Consider the following 14,730-nt stretch of genomic DNA (forward strand, 5'->3'; position numbering starts at 1 on the left):
AAGGAGTGACCAAGAAACCGTGCAAGCATATAAGTAACCAAAACCACAGCGGTTCTCAACGTTTATTGACTCGCGGAGCCCTTTTTAGCATATAAATTTCTATGGAGGAGCCCCGTAGGCCTATTTTAAAAAAATCAAACTTGCTGACTCATTTTATTTTCTTTGAGCGGCCACGTAGCCTCTGGGAATAGCACACGGAGCACCGGTTGATATAGAGGTTTAAAAACCAGTTTTGTGTTAGAAGTTCAAAGCCTCAAGTTATTTCTGTGCGATACCATCTGTCTTCCCCGAAAGTAAGTAGAAGTGCTGCAGCAACAAAAAGGGAAACATATTTTTCTTTGCTTAAATCTTAGAATATTTATGCAGTCTAACCCCTTCGCTTACAAGCAACTGGCAACAAATTCGGATAATCTCTATTTGAAGAATCAGCGATAAATATGGTAACCTTGTCCTAACCTAACTGCACGTTAGAAAAAAAGTAGAAGAAAGGGTAAGAAAAAAAAACAAACGATAGCGAAACAGTATAATATAAAAAAAGATAATAGAGTATAGACACAAAGTACATTTCTCTTTTCACCTTCACCCTACCTGTTCTCTTTCACTCTTATATGTATATAATAGAAAGGGTAGGGGCAGGAACCTAGGGGCTGAGGCAATTTGAGCCACCCCCAATAAATTTTGTAAGAGAGCTGAGCCCCCCCCCCCCCACAATAATTTCTGAAAAAAAATGCATTGAACCCTCCCTCTCCTGCGTAAGCGCTTGAGTCCTGTATATACGGGATGGCCAGCTACTTTCAGCCCACTCCAATGTTTTCTTCATGTTGGCACCTCTGGTAGAAAGATACATCATATGTGGAAATAAAATCAGTATCAAGGTATAGAAAAACGAAGAGGGGGCGAAAATATAGGGTTGCAATAAAGCTTCGCGATGATAAGGAGAGAGGGAAAAAAATCAAGAGAACTTGTTTGAATTTATTCCACTGGCATTTGGATGCAATATTACGTCCTTGACCGTAAAGTGGTTAAGCACTAAAGCCGAATCAAAACGGTCCCTTCCCACTTACCCCTCGCGGTGTGGGGAAAAAAAAACCAACTTCCTGAAAAAGACTGAGCAGGCTTCGAGCTCAAACCTATAAATTTCTTACGATCTATTGAATCGCATCTTCAACCTGTTTCTCGCTTCCTTGAAGCACCCAGAGTGCTAGCTGCTCGTGTTCGATTTCGTGCTCGTGAGCATTTGATAAGCGTTCCAATTGGAAACCTTATACTAATTGCATTCAAGGACCGAAATCATCCTGATTTCATGCATTCGTATGTCAAACTTACCACTTCTTTTGATTTTGGTTACGGGCAGTGCTCGCGACTGGAAAAATGTTGAAGATCTCTGTATCAGATGAACGTCCTATCAACCTGGGGTACCGTACCGTGTGGAATTTTAATGGAATCGGTTTCATTATGATCGATTTTTAGAGTATTTCGAGTTAGAAATGGATATCCGGTCACTATAAAATAGTATTTCTCGAAAAATACTTCTTAAAAGTCTTAGAAAATGTTTCCCGATTTTCTTTTTATTTCCTTTCTAGGCTTTCAAAAGCCTAGCTAGCTTTCACATACTTAGGTTTTTCTCTCGGTTATGTGTGTCCATATCTTTATTTTATTTTATTTCATCCGGTTCCAGTTGAAGAGCCTCACATTTCAGTGAAGAGCAATGGCAGTTTCTTTATATTGAAACGCCCTTCTTAAAAATCTTAAAGATTTCCACCAATGAAAGAAGAAGAAAGTGAACAGGAGGGAATTCGTTCGAAAATGGTTCGGAAATTTCTAGAGCAATTCCACACGATTTTGGGGAGAGAGACTGAATCCGCATTCTGTTGATCATCGTTTCCTGCAACTACTGGGTGAGCATAAAATAAGTTGTGCATTCTGTAGTTGCAACCAATAACCGGATCGATACCAAAATTGGTGCACGTACTACAATCGAGCCCGTTTGTAACGAAATCGGATATTACGAAGTATTTGTTATAACAATTTTTTTCCCGTCCTAGTGAATCTGAAATACCAGATAGTGCTAAAAATATCGCTTATAACGAATTGCCATATTTATGAATATCGGATTTTACGAAGTTTTTTTGCAAGAATGGAAATGAATGAGATCAAGTCCCATAAAATCAGAATTTCTCTTTAACATACAAAATGAGATTATGAAGTACTACCGCATTATTCCGAGAAAGGCACTAGGGAGGCTGTGTTCTTTCTCTGAGTGTATCTGGGTACAGATAGCGCTTGTTCCGTTAAGTCCCAGAACCACCCGAATTAAGAGAGATCGGCATAACCACAGTTTTGTTTATGTCAACGTTTCTGATTTTGTGTAAACATTAGGATCATTAAAATGTCTAACAGTTCGATGGATCCTTTACAGCAGTAGTTCTTTAACATTCTGTCACCCACGGCTCCCTTGCTTTGGTTAACTTTTGTGGCGGCTCCCCTGAATGGTCTAATAGTCTCACACAACTCCAATGGTTGGAAATTGTCGTATGACGACATGACCGGCGTTGGTGTGTGGTGAAGTAGTAGAATTTTTTCTAATGAGAATACAAATATATATACAAGGCCACAACAGGCAAAATGCCCAACGATATTGCTGAGAAAAAGATGCCCATAACAAATATGGATGTCATATATTTCTAAAATACAGCATCCCAATTAAAAATTCAATCACAAAAACTAGAAATAATATATATACATGATAAAATAGATTATACAATGCCCATAAAATATATTTATGGTTGTCTTATTCTAAGTATGGATAGCTTCTTGATTTACGCCCAAATGTATCGTATTTCTTTGTAAACGTGAGTAGTATACGCGGCGGTATACCGCGCTTTTTTTGGCACGCTCCATCTCCGGGGACCCTCCGTCTCTAGGTATTTACTGAGATATAGTATGATATGGACTCCGAGGACCCTCCGTCTCGGTGTTTATCCCCACTTTCGGTATCACGAACGAAATCTCTCTCTTATCTCGAGTTTTTGTCTATTCATAGTTATTTTATTATTTATGTTTCAACTATTACTTTTTATTTAATCCACTTGAATTTTTTATATATTTCTATTAAAAGTTTTTAAAAGTTTAAAAAAGTTTTAAAAATATGTTTTAACGTACTTAATTTTTTACACATTTATTTTTGTTATATTAGATTCAAAATTATTTTATCGACTTTTTTTTTTATGTTTTTTATTTGAAATTTTACACTTTAATACATTTTTTCAATTTTCTATACAAAGTTTTTATGTTAATACTTTCTCTATTTATTTTATTTTCCTTGACATTTTTTATATTTCATTTTTCAAGTTATAAATTTATTTCTACATTTACGTTTTTCTACCCCTAGTTTTTCTCTTCAAATTAATTTTACTTTTTCGCTTTTTTTCAATTTATTTCATTAAATTGAATTTTCCTGAAGTTTTTCATGCATTTATTCAATATTTGCTTCATTAACATGAAATTTTTTTTCTATTTGAAGTAATTTTATTTTTTACTTCATTACTTTTTTTTTTCATTTCAATAATTCAAAATTTCTTTACTTTTTCAACTTCTTTTATTGTTTTAAAAACTTTTTTTCTATTCAAAGTTTTCCACTTTAATACATTTTCCAATTCCTATACAAAGTTTTACAATTCAACTCTTTAAACAAATACTTTTAAACTGATTCTTTTTCTATATATTTATAATATATTAATTCAATATTGTTATTTACTTAATGTTTTCTTCATTTCTTTAATACTTCTTATATTCCATTTATGAAATTATATGATACATATAAAAAATAAGAGAATGCATACAAAAAACCCCACAAGACAGGAAACAAATCTATAGCAAAAATAATTTATTCATGAAATAGGGGCGTATATACACATGGGAGATAGGGGATTTTCCCCTATTGTGGAAACATTATCAATATCCGTAGGGTAACGTGGAGAAGTCATCATTCAATATTCTTTTGTCGTAGACAAGGCCATACTTCTTCTCTTCAACTCTAGTGAGAATTCGTCTTCTTTTAACCTCTCTGGTTATCTTATATTCGTCTCGAATGACGACTTTTGCGGTGAAGTCCAGGGATTGAACCAGGGCATTCATCGTGTCGTAATTGAGGATTTTTGAATTCCTATAGTTCAGTGTGAAACCGCGAATCTTACAAAACACTCGTCCATCCGACCTTCTATATGCATAGTTTTTTGCCCCACCTATAAAATTGACGAAAATATAATAAAAACGTTGACAAATATCAGTTTTTCCCTATGGAAAAAAATATTAATGACACTTCATTCAAATGAGAACCTTTTCTTATGGATTAAATATTAAATTTTTTTTAAAAGTGCATTACCTGATACAAAATCAGTAATCGTATGTCCATCAAGTTCATCTGTAAACTGTCCAAGAAAATCACCAAGTGGCGGGTCGTTGGCCCCGTTACTGGCATAGATTATTCTGAAATTTAAAAAATAAAAATCAATAAGTAAATGATTGCTAATAAAATTAAACAGTTTCATCAAAATTTTTATAAAAACTTACGAGTCTGTATCAAAATACAACAAGGCATCTCCTAGCTTCTCCATCTCCGAGTATAACTTTAGCCGAGCCCACGCTGTTGTGAATGTAGCGAGAAAAATATTTGTCCTATCTGTTTGGGGTGTGCAATCAGTCTTGTACTGCCAATGAACAGCTGCTATGTTTTCGGTTGGTAGATACAAGTCCTTAACCTGCAAAAGTTTTTGGTTTAATGAATGAGTATTTGAATTTTTTAACTAGTTAAAATTATAACTCTGAATGTTTTATAAAACTATGAAGAATAATCTAAAAACATATTTACCTCTATCGCAGTATCATTCATCATCTTATAAAAATCGGATGTTTTGGTTACATACGTCAATTGGGTCTTGTTTTCTTGCATTCCCCAGCGACCCCAGAAGCTAAGAAAAAAAACCGTTAGTTTACCAGTGATTCTATATGATCATGAAAAAAAGAGAAAAACATCATGATTTTTATCAAACTATGCATGATAAAGTTAAAAGTTACCTATTTAGACATAACTTTGCCACCTGGCGTCGACCTGGATTAACCTGGATGTTTTTGGGATCTAGTTATATGTCCTCGACTTGCTTATACTGGTTAATGTATGCGGTTTTCTCCTCGTTTGTCACACAGTTAGTCGGCCAACCAGAGGATTCCTGTTTGATCTTGAGGAAAGCATTGATGTAGGGGGCGAATAGACCCTCCTGCGATTGCTCAAAATGGTAAACCTGGAAAAAACAATTTACGGATTGAAAACAATATCAAATTATATGGATTAACGTTAAAAACTACAAAAAAAGTGATGAATAAAACAATTACCTCGTATATCTTCTTCACAATGTAGCCTTTTTCAATGGCCTTCTTGAGCTCTTCAGAAACCCATGTACCTGTGAGACTCCTCTCTTCATCATTGTGCTGACATTCTTTAGATAATGTTTCAGCACACGAACGACATAGGGGAAAAGTCAGTTTTCCATTAGACCTAGAAAAAAACATTTTTTAATAAATGAGTAAATAAATATTTAGAAAAAACACTCAAATAATAATTTAGAGGGGAAAAAAACACGCTCTATTTACCTGTATGGGAGAACGGGTAGGTATAAACCTCTGGGTGCTAAAACCTTGCACTTTACTATACCGAAATATGATGATAGGTCATCGAAATCTTCTGTGACAATCCGGGGATGTCCGACCGGATATCTGGAATGGAAAAAAAACCATCGATAATCTTTTTTTTTAATCAATACATTAAAATTTATTTATAAAAAATAATAATAATTAAAGTACTCACTTGCAGTATTTATTGACCCACGGGTACAAAGACGTGAAGTCAATATATTTTGCAGTGCCTTGATAGAAGAGCTTGGTAGCATTGGTCCTTCCACCATAGAATGCGTCTCTGGGTTCTAACCTACCAACAAAGTTGAAGTCCACCAGGAAGCATTTGAGAGCTTGATCCGTTTTCTTCAGGGCGTTAAAGTCATGCTCCCATATAATTTCAAGATTGAAACCCCCTTGACGGATTTTCTGCTCTTGTTCTAAGGTCTTTTTGTGGAGTTCCCACATATAATTTTGTGTGGTAGGATTCATCATGTCTTTCTCGAAACATTGAGGACACCCATGCCAATAGCAACCTTAAAAGATATAAAAAACAATAATTAGTGAAAATAGTTCAGAAAATAAACTAAGAAATGCAGTAAAACAAAAAGTAACTTAAATATCGCTTACCATGAAACAAAAATACGGTGTTTGTGTCCTCACAAAACCCGTCCACGCTGAGTCCGAGAATTCGTTTTTCTCCTGTTCCGTTTCTTGAATGATTTATTTTCATGCCATTTTTGTGATTGAGATATGATAACCATTCAACGCCTAGTCTGCTGCTGTTCGTTTGGTTGACATAGCCTGATACAGGCACCATTCCAATTGACCCCTCATCGATGTATTTAGACCTATAGGTCGCCATACAGGCCGAGGCAATGGTCAGATATTGGAAGGGGTCAACACCCGTTAATTCCAAGAACTCATCTCGAAACTTCAAACAACATCGTCGAAGAATATCAACGTCCGACCTAAAAGAAATTAGAAAAATAAAAATATTCATTATAGCGTTGGAAAACGATAAAGAAATAAATCATATACAGCAAAAAAAGAAAAAAAACTTACTTGCAGTATTCGTACATTTCGTCTCGGAAGACGAATTTTTCACATTTTCTCTTTTCATACCAGATGTCAAATTTTGCTTTGATGTCGACAGCGAAACCTTCAGGATTATAGAACCTTTTGTCTGGAAGCGCTTCATCATAATCCTGATTTTCTGGTCGGTTGAAGAGATGGGGGAAGAACCCTTTCTTCAACTCTTCAAAACCAAAAGTCTTTGGAAATTTGGATAAGGCCATGGGGAGAAAGTTGAGACTGTCTATAATTCGAATATTTAGACTGTCCAGACGCAAAGCCATGATCTTGGAGCCGCAAGGTACAACAGATGGCTTGACTCCTTGCTCCAAGAGATATCTATAAAAAAAAGCATGTAAAGAAAATGTTACATTAAAAAACCACATAAAATGCATGCATGTATATAAACATTGAATTAAATATACACACATATATATATATATATGTGTGTGTGTGTGTATATATATATATATATGAGAATGATATATCTAAAAATTAGAGGTTTGACGAAAAAACTTACTTGAGCAAAAATTGACCATCGAACCCCTTCATGTTGTGTGCGATGGCTGTAAATCCCTTATGTTCCTTGCAAAAGAGCCAGATGCAGAAATCAACGATGGCGTTGTAGCCACGAAAAACGAACTCCGTTCCATCTGAATATTGTGCCATAGCAAAGTTGATAATATGTTCGCCGGAAGATTGGTCTGTTTCAAAATCGAAGAAGATGAGTTTTTTCGATGGAGACTTTGGATTCTTCTGCTTCAGTGAGCACAGATGACTTTCATCAAGGTGGAAAACTTGACAATTATTGCAATATTTTTCCCCACAGACGTGCTCACCACGGGGTCGCTCTTTTTCTACGAGAAATTTTTTGCAAGATTGACATTCATAAAATTGCTGACAGTAACTGGCATTCTTACCCCCAAGGTTCTTATGCCTAGCAAAACAACCATCTGATCTACAAATTCTATGGCAGTCTTTGCAGTGTTGAGCGTGAGTGGTGATGCAAGACTCGTCGAAGCAGGTGTTACATCTCGTAGCACACTTATGAAACTGCACGTGATCGTAAGCTTTGTCACAATCTGAACAGTAGTAACTCGAGCCGTGGAAACCCTTGGGAGATGTAATCAGATCATAATGTCCATTGTGAAGCAACAAAAATATTTTTTTGTCCTTCCTGGATGTCTTGAATACAACCTGTAAAAAATATATAATATTATCGATATATTAGCTTTACTTAGTTTTGGCTTAAACATAAGTAAAAAAATTATAGTCATTTGATAGTTAAAACCAATACCTTATGAAATTCCTCCAAGGACTTGACAATTATCTGAACGTCTAGAACTGTGGCAAACTTTTTGATTGCATCAAACCCACAGGGACCTATAGGAACGTCGGCTTTTTGATACAGGTCCAGGGCCATCTTTTTCTGTATGTTTCTTCTTGCGTCTTTTATGCTAGAAAGTTTAGGATGTTTCTCAACTATGGCGTTTCCTACGATGATCGCGCGTGCGCAGCACAACCCATCTTCAGGAATACATATAACTGATTTCTTTGCTAATCTATCTGTTGTGATGTTAGTGATCTTTCTTCTTGGAATTCCACCTCCTCGCGGTAACCGCACAGTGATGACGTCAAATCTCAGGGAAGGATCATTTAGTGGGATGGAATTCTTGCTTTGCAACACTTTCATTATAACTGCCAGAAATGATTCTATCGTGAGCGAGGCCTTAGGAACAAGACCTGTTGATATAGGCTTTTCAAAATTATCGGAAAGCATTATAATTCTGGAAAAAAATATATTCAAATCAAAAATAATAAATTTTTCATAAATAAAATCAACTATTGAAATAAAAAATAATTCATCAAATTATTCTGAATACTTTAATAAATATTTACCGAATTCTGTCATCTGAATGTAGTCCACGTGTTGTTTCGTCTATCAGCTGCGATAATAAGGCTCGCAAAAAATCCACTGCTACTATTATCAGGGTTGATGGATCTGTCAAATGTTCGGTCTTTATTCGAGCAGTAAACGTAACCTGGTCCGCGTTGAACCGAAGATTTGTCTTACGGGACTGTTCATGCAATTCGTATGGTTTTTTGACCTACAGAACAAAGCGAAAATATGATATCAAAGCAACAAATAGAATAAAATCACAACACACAAGAAAATGCAATAATTCAAAAAAAAAAATCTTATGTAATCATCTTTGAATGTCCCTTCTAATCCAATCTGATTTATAGCTTCCTATAACACAGACACAAATATTAAATAAATGACTTTTTTTTTAAACAATTCGTTTTTCTTCATTCGGAGTAACAACATCTTTTGAAATCTTTAGACTCTGACTACGATGGAAGATCAATATGCAAGTTCATATCTATGTTTTTAGCTAGTCTGTCGATGAAAAGGTTTTTTTTAAAAAAAAATGCCTTAAGGGGGACATCCATTTTAAATTTGTATTTTTCTTCCTACAGGACAATTTTGATATTGAATCTGTGATTGATCCATTTCCTGATGATATCGATATGGAGCATGTAGAAAAGGTATTGCAGTACAATATTATTTTTAAAAATTCAATGCTGTTGTTTTCGATAATATTGTTTAAAAAAAAAGTCATTTATTTAATATTTGTGTCTGTGTTATAGGAAGCTATAAATCAGATTGGATTAGAAGGGACATTCAAAGATGATTACATAAGATTTTTTTTTTTGAATTATTGCATTTTCTTGTGTGTTGTGATTTTATTCTATTTGTTGCTTTGATATCATATTTTCGCTTTGTTCTGTAGGTCAAAAAACCATACGAATTGCATGAACAGTCCCGTAAGACAAATCTTCGGTTCAACGCGGACCAGGTTACGTTTACTGCTCGAATAAAGACCGAACATTTGACAGATCCATCAACCCTGATAATAGTAGCAGTGGATTTTTTGCGAGCCTTATTATCGCAGCTGATAGACGAAACAACACGTGGACTACATTCAGATGACAGAATTCGGTAAATATTTATTAAAGTATTCAGAATAATTTGATGAATTATTTTTTATTTCAATAGTTGATTTTATTTATGAAAAATTTATTATTTTTGATTTGAATATATTTTTTTCCAGAATTATAATGCTTTCCGATAATTTTGAAAAGCCTATATCAACAGGTCTTGTTCCTAAGGCCTCGCTCACGATAGAATCATTTCTGGCAGTTATAATGAAAGTGTTGCAAAGCAAGAATTCCATCCCACTAAATGATCCTTCCCTGAGATTTGACGTCATCACTGTGCGGTTACCGCGAGGAGGTGGAATTCCAAGAAGAAAGATCACTAACATCACAACAGATAGATTAGCAAAGAAATCAGTTATATGTATTCCTGAAGATGGGTTGTGCTGCGCACGCGCGATCATCGTAGGAAACGCCATAGTTGAGAAACATCCTAAACTTTCTAGCATAAAAGACGCAAGAAGAAACATACAGAAAAAGATGGCCCTGGACCTGTATCAAAAAGCCGACGTTCCTATAGGTCCCTGTGGGTTTGATGCAATCAAAAAGTTTGCCACAGTTCTAGACGTTCAGATAATTGTCAAGTCCTTGGAGGAATTTTATAAGGTATTGGTTTTAACTATCAAATGACTATAATTTTTTTACTTATGTTTAAGCCAAAACTAAGTAAAGCTAATATATCGATAATATTATATATTTTTTACAGGTTGTATTCAAGACATCCAGGAAGGACAAAAAAATATTTTTGTTGCTTCACAATGGACATTATGATCTGATTACATCTCCCAAGGGTTTCCACGGCTCGAGTTACTACTGTTCAGATTGTGACAAAGCTTACGATCACGTGCAGTTTCATAAGTGTGCTACGAGATGTAACACCTGCTTCGACGAGTCTTGCATCACCACTCACGCTCAACACTGCAAAGACTGCCATAGAATTTGTAGATCAGATGGTTGTTTTGCTAGGCATAAGAACCTTGGGGGTAAGAATGCCAGTTACTGTCAGCAATTTTATGAATGTCAATCTTGCAAAAAATTTCTCGTAGAAAAAGAGCGACCCCGTGGTGAGCACGTCTGTGGGGAAAAATATTGCAATAATTGTCAAGTTTTCCACCTTGATGAAAGTCATCTGTGCTCACTGAAGCAGAAGAATCCAAAGTCTCCATCGAAAAAACTCATCTTCTTCGATTTTGAAACAGACCAATCTTCCGGCGAACATATTATCAACTTTGCTATGGCACAATATTCAGATGGAACGGAGTTCGTTTTTCGTGGCTACAACGCCATCGTTGATTTCTGCATCTGGCTCTTTTGCAAGGAACATAAGGGATTTACAGCCATCGCACACAACATGAAGGGGTTCGATGGTCAATTTTTGCTCAAGTAAGTTTTTTCGTCAAACCTCTAATTTTTAGATATATCATTCTCATATATATATATATATACACACACACACACATATATATATATATATGTGTGTATATTTAATTCAATGTTTATATACATGCATGCATTTTATGTGGTTTTTTAATGTAACATTTTCTTTACATGCTTTTTTTTATAGATATCTCTTGGAGCAAGGAGTCAAGCCATCTGTTGTACCTTGCGGCTCCAAGATCATGGCTTTGCGTCTGGACAGTCTAAATATTCGAATTATAGACAGTCTCAACTTTCTCCCCATGGCCTTATCCAAATTTCCAAAGACTTTTGGTTTTGAAGAGTTGAAGAAAGGGTTCTTCCCCCATCTCTTCAACCGACCAGAAAATCAGGATTATGATGAAGCGCTTCCAGACAAAAGGTTCTATAATCCTGAAGGTTTCGCTGTCGACATCAAAGCAAAATTTGACATCTGGTATGAAAAGAGAAAATGTGAAAAATTCGTCTTCCGAGACGAAATGTACGAATACTGCAAGTAAGTTTTTTTTCTTTTTTTGCTGTATATGATTTATTTCTTTATCGTTTTCCAACGCTATAATGAATATTTTTATTTTTCTAATTTCTTTTAGGTCGGACGTTGATATTCTTCGACGATGTTGTTTGAAGTTTCGAGATGAGTTCTTGGAATTAACGGGTGTTGACCCCTTCCAATATCTGACCATTGCCTCGGCCTGTATGGCGACCTATAGGTCTAAATACATCGATGAGGGGTCAATTGGAATGGTGCCTGTATCAGGCTATGTCAACCAAACGAACAGCAGCAGACTAGGCGTTGAATGGTTATCATATCTCAATCACAAAAATGGCATGAAAATAAATCATTCAAGAAACGGAACAGGAGAAAAACGAATTCTCGGACTCAGCGTGGACGGGTTTTGTGAGGACACAAACACCGTATTTTTGTTTCATGGTAAGCGATATTTAAGTTACTTTTTGTTTTACTGCATTTCTTAGTTTATTTTCTGAACTATTTTCACTAATTATTGTTTTTTATATCTTTTAAGGTTGCTATTGGCATGGGTGTCCTCAATGTTTCGAGAAAGACATGATGAATCCTACCACACAAAATTATATGTGGGAACTCCACAAAAAGACCTTAGAACAAGAGCAGAAAATCCGTCAAGGGGGTTTCAATCTTGAAATTATATGGGAGCATGACTTTAACGCCCTGAAGAAAACGGATCAAGCTCTCAAATGCTTCCTGGTGGACTTCAACTTTGTTGGTAGGTTAGAACCCAGAGACGCATTCTATGGTGGAAGGACCAATGCTACCAAGCTCTTCTATCAAGGCACTGCAAAATATATTGACTTCACGTCTTTGTACCCGTGGGTCAATAAATACTGCAAGTGAGTACTTTAATTATTATTATTTTTTATAAATAAATTTTAATGTATTGATTAAAAAAAAAGATTATCGATGGTTTTTTTTCCATTCCAGATATCCGGTCGGACATCCCCGGATTGTCACAGAAGATTTCGATGACCTATCATCATATTTCGGTATAGTAAAGTGCAAGGTTTTAGCACCCAGAGGTTTATACCTACCCGTTCTCCCATACAGGTAAATAGAGCGTGTTTTTTTCCCCTCTAAATTATTATTTGAGTGTTTTTTCTAAATATTTATTTACTCATTTATTAAAAAATGTTTTTTTCTAGGTCTAATGGAAAACTGACTTTTCCCCTATGTCGTTCGTGTGCTGAAACATTATCTAAAGAATGTCAGCACAATGATGAAGAGAGGAGTCTCACAGGTACATGGGTTTCTGAAGAGCTCAAGAAGGCCATTGAAAAAGGCTACATTGTGAAGAAGATATACGAGGTAATTGTTTTATTCATCACTTTTTTGTAGTTTTTAACGTTAATCCATATAATTTGATATTGTTTTCAATCCGTAAATTGTTTTTTCCAGGTTTACCATTTTGAGCAATCGCAGGAGGGTCTATTCGCCCCCTACATCAATGCTTTCCTCAAGATCAAACAGGAATCCTCTGGTTGGCCGACTAACTGTGTGACAAACGAGGAGAAAACCGCATACATTAACCAGTATAAGCAAGTCGAGGACATAGAACTAGATCCCAAAAACATCCAGGTTAATCCAGGTCGACGCCAGGTGGCAAAGTTATGTCTAAATAGGTAACTTTTAACTTTATCATACATAGTTTGATAAAAATCATGATGTTTTTCTCTTTTTTTTCATGATCATATAGAATCACTGGTAAACTAACGGTTTTTTTTCTTAGCTTCTGGGGTCGCTGGGGAATGCAAGAAAACAAGACCCAATTGACGTATGTAACCAAAACATCCGATTTTTATAAGATGATGAATGATACTGCGATAGAGGTAAATATGTTTTTAGATTATTCTTCATAGTTTTATAAAACATTCAGAGTTATCATTTTAACTAGTTAAAAAATTCAAATACTCATTCATTAAACCAAAAACTTTTGCAGGTTAAGGACTTGTATCTACCAACCGAAAACATAGCAGCTGTTCATTGGCAGTACAAGACTGATTGCACACCCCAAACAGATAGGACAAATATTTTTCTCGCTACATTCACAACAGCGTGGGCTCGGCTAAAGTTATACTCGGAGATGGAGAAGCTAGGAGATGCCTTGTTGTATTTTGATACAGACTCGTAAGTTTTTATAAAAATTTTGATGAAACTGTTTAATTTTATTAGCAATCATTTACTTATTGATTTTTATTTTTTAAATTTCAGAATAATCTATGCCAGTAACGGGGCCAACGACCCGCCACTTGGTGATTTTCTTGGACAGTTTACAGATGAACTTGATGGACATACGATTACTGATTTTGTATCAGGTAATGCACTTTTAAAAAAAATTTAATATTTAATCCATAAGAAAAGGTTCTCATTTGAATGAAGTGTCATTAATATTTTTTTCCATAGGGAAAAACTGATATTTGTCAACGTTTTTATTATATTTTCGTCAATTTTATAGGTGGGGCAAAAAACTATGCATATAGAAGGTCGGATGGACGAGTGTTTTGTAAGATTCGCGGTTTCACACTGAACTATAGGAATTCAAAAATCCTCAATTACGACACGATGAATGCCCTGGTTCAATCCCTGGACTTCACCGCAAAAGTCGTCATTCGAGACGAATATAAGATAACCAGAGAGGTTAAAAGAAGACGAATTCTCACTAGAGTTGAAGAGAAGAAGTATGGCCTTGTCTACGACAAAAGAATATTGAATGATGACTTCTCCACGTTACCCTACGGATATTGATAATGTTTCCACAATAGGGGAAAATCCCCTATCTCCCATGTGTATATACGCCCCTATTTCATGAATAAATTATTTTTGCTATAGATTTGTTTCCTGTCTTGTGGGGTTTTTTGTATGCATTCTCTTATTTTTTATATGTATCATATAATTTCATAAATGGAATATAAGAAGTATTAAAGAAATGAAGAAAACATTAAGTAAATAACAATATTGAATTAATATATTATAAATATATAGAAAAAGAATCAGTTTAAAAGTATTTGTTTAAAGAGTTGAATTGTAAAACTTTGTAT

General features: G+C 35.1%; 4 protein-coding genes across 4 annotated transcripts; 2 read left to right on the forward strand and 2 right to left on the reverse strand.

Annotated features, from left to right (window-relative positions):
* Positions 1–3,871: 3,871 nt before the first annotated feature.
* LOC149073466 (uncharacterized) lies at positions 3,872–5,127 on the reverse strand. Its single transcript, XM_089246579.1, has 5 exons — positions 5,077–5,127; positions 4,871–4,970; positions 4,573–4,760; positions 4,385–4,488; positions 3,872–4,244 (listed from the first exon to the last, which is right to left on the reverse strand). Exons 2-5 carry the CDS (start codon positions 4,949–4,951, stop codon positions 3,955–3,957), a joined length of 663 nt encoding a protein of 220 aa, XP_089102705.1. The 5' UTR covers positions 4,952–4,970; positions 5,077–5,127; the 3' UTR covers positions 3,872–3,954.
* A 14-nt stretch (positions 5,128–5,141) lies between these two features.
* LOC149073467 (uncharacterized) lies at positions 5,142–8,524 on the reverse strand. Its single transcript, XM_089247266.1, has 8 exons — positions 8,042–8,524; positions 7,265–7,941; positions 6,736–7,083; positions 6,301–6,641; positions 5,864–6,206; positions 5,650–5,772; positions 5,392–5,554; positions 5,142–5,300 (listed from the first exon to the last, which is right to left on the reverse strand). The coding sequence occupies exons 1-8, from the start codon at positions 8,522–8,524 to the stop codon at positions 5,142–5,144; spliced, it is 2,637 nt and encodes an 878-aa protein (XP_089103392.1).
* A 1,343-nt stretch (positions 8,525–9,867) lies between these two features.
* On the forward strand, positions 9,868–12,532 carry LOC149073468 (uncharacterized). Its single transcript, XM_089247267.1, has 5 exons — positions 9,868–10,350; positions 10,451–11,127; positions 11,309–11,656; positions 11,751–12,091; positions 12,186–12,532. The coding sequence occupies exons 1-5, from the start codon at positions 9,868–9,870 to the stop codon at positions 12,530–12,532; spliced, it is 2,196 nt and encodes a 731-aa protein (XP_089103393.1).
* A 375-nt stretch (positions 12,533–12,907) lies between these two features.
* LOC149073469 (uncharacterized) lies at positions 12,908–14,520 on the forward strand. The gene is made up of 6 exons (XM_089246578.1): positions 12,908–13,000; positions 13,091–13,314; positions 13,422–13,521; positions 13,632–13,819; positions 13,904–14,007; positions 14,148–14,520. The coding sequence occupies exons 3-6, from the start codon at positions 13,441–13,443 to the stop codon at positions 14,435–14,437; spliced, it is 663 nt and encodes a 220-aa protein (XP_089102704.1). The 5' UTR covers positions 12,908–13,000; positions 13,091–13,314; positions 13,422–13,440; the 3' UTR covers positions 14,438–14,520.
* Positions 14,521–14,730: the final 210 nt, after the last annotated feature.

This window comes from Pholcus phalangioides, unplaced genomic scaffold (assembly GCF_987345545.1).
Source record: "Pholcus phalangioides strain wild (caught in Gottingen) unplaced genomic scaffold, Ppha-v1.0 ptg000017l_1, whole genome shotgun sequence".
NCBI lineage: Eukaryota > Metazoa > Arthropoda > Arachnida > Araneae > Pholcidae > Pholcus > Pholcus phalangioides.

Coding starts and splice junctions, on each gene's coding strand:
- LOC149073466 (XM_089246579.1), bottom strand. CDS start 4,951: ATGCAAGAAAACAAGACCCAATTGACGTATGTAACCAAAACATCCGAT. Junction 4,761..4,870: donor TGAATGATACTGCGATAGAG/GTAAATATGTTT, acceptor AAACTTTTGCAG/GTTAAGGACTTGTATCTACC. Junction 4,489..4,572: donor TTGTATTTTGATACAGACTC/GTAAGTTTTTAT, acceptor TTTAAATTTCAG/AATAATCTATGCCAGTAACG.
- LOC149073467 (XM_089247266.1), bottom strand. CDS start 8,524: ATGCTTTCCGATAATTTTGAAAAGCCTATATCAACAGGTCTTGTTCCT. Junction 7,942..8,041: donor CCTTGGAGGAATTTCATAAG/GTATTGGTTTTA, acceptor TATTTTTTACAG/GTTGTATTCAAGACATCCAG. Junction 5,301..5,391: donor TTGTGAAGAAGATATACGAG/GTAATTGTTTTA, acceptor TGTTTTTTCCAG/GTTTACCATTTTGAGCAATC.
- LOC149073468 (XM_089247267.1), top strand. CDS start 9,868: ATGCTTTCCGATAATTTTGAAAAGCCTATATCAACAGGTCTTGTTCCT. Junction 10,351..10,450: donor CCTTGGAGGAATTTTATAAG/GTATTGGTTTTA, acceptor TATTTTTTACAG/GTTGTATTCAAGACATCCAG. Junction 11,128..11,308: donor GATGGTCAATTTTTGCTCAA/GTAAGTTTTTTC, acceptor TTTTTTTTATAG/ATATCTCTTGGAGCAAGGAG.
- LOC149073469 (XM_089246578.1), top strand. CDS start 13,441: ATGCAAGAAAACAAGACCCAATTGACGTATGTAACCAAAACATCCGAT. Junction 13,522..13,631: donor TGAATGATACTGCGATAGAG/GTAAATATGTTT, acceptor AAACTTTTGCAG/GTTAAGGACTTGTATCTACC. Junction 14,008..14,147: donor GATTACTGATTTTGTATCAG/GTAATGCACTTT, acceptor TCAATTTTATAG/GTGGGGCAAAAAACTATGCA.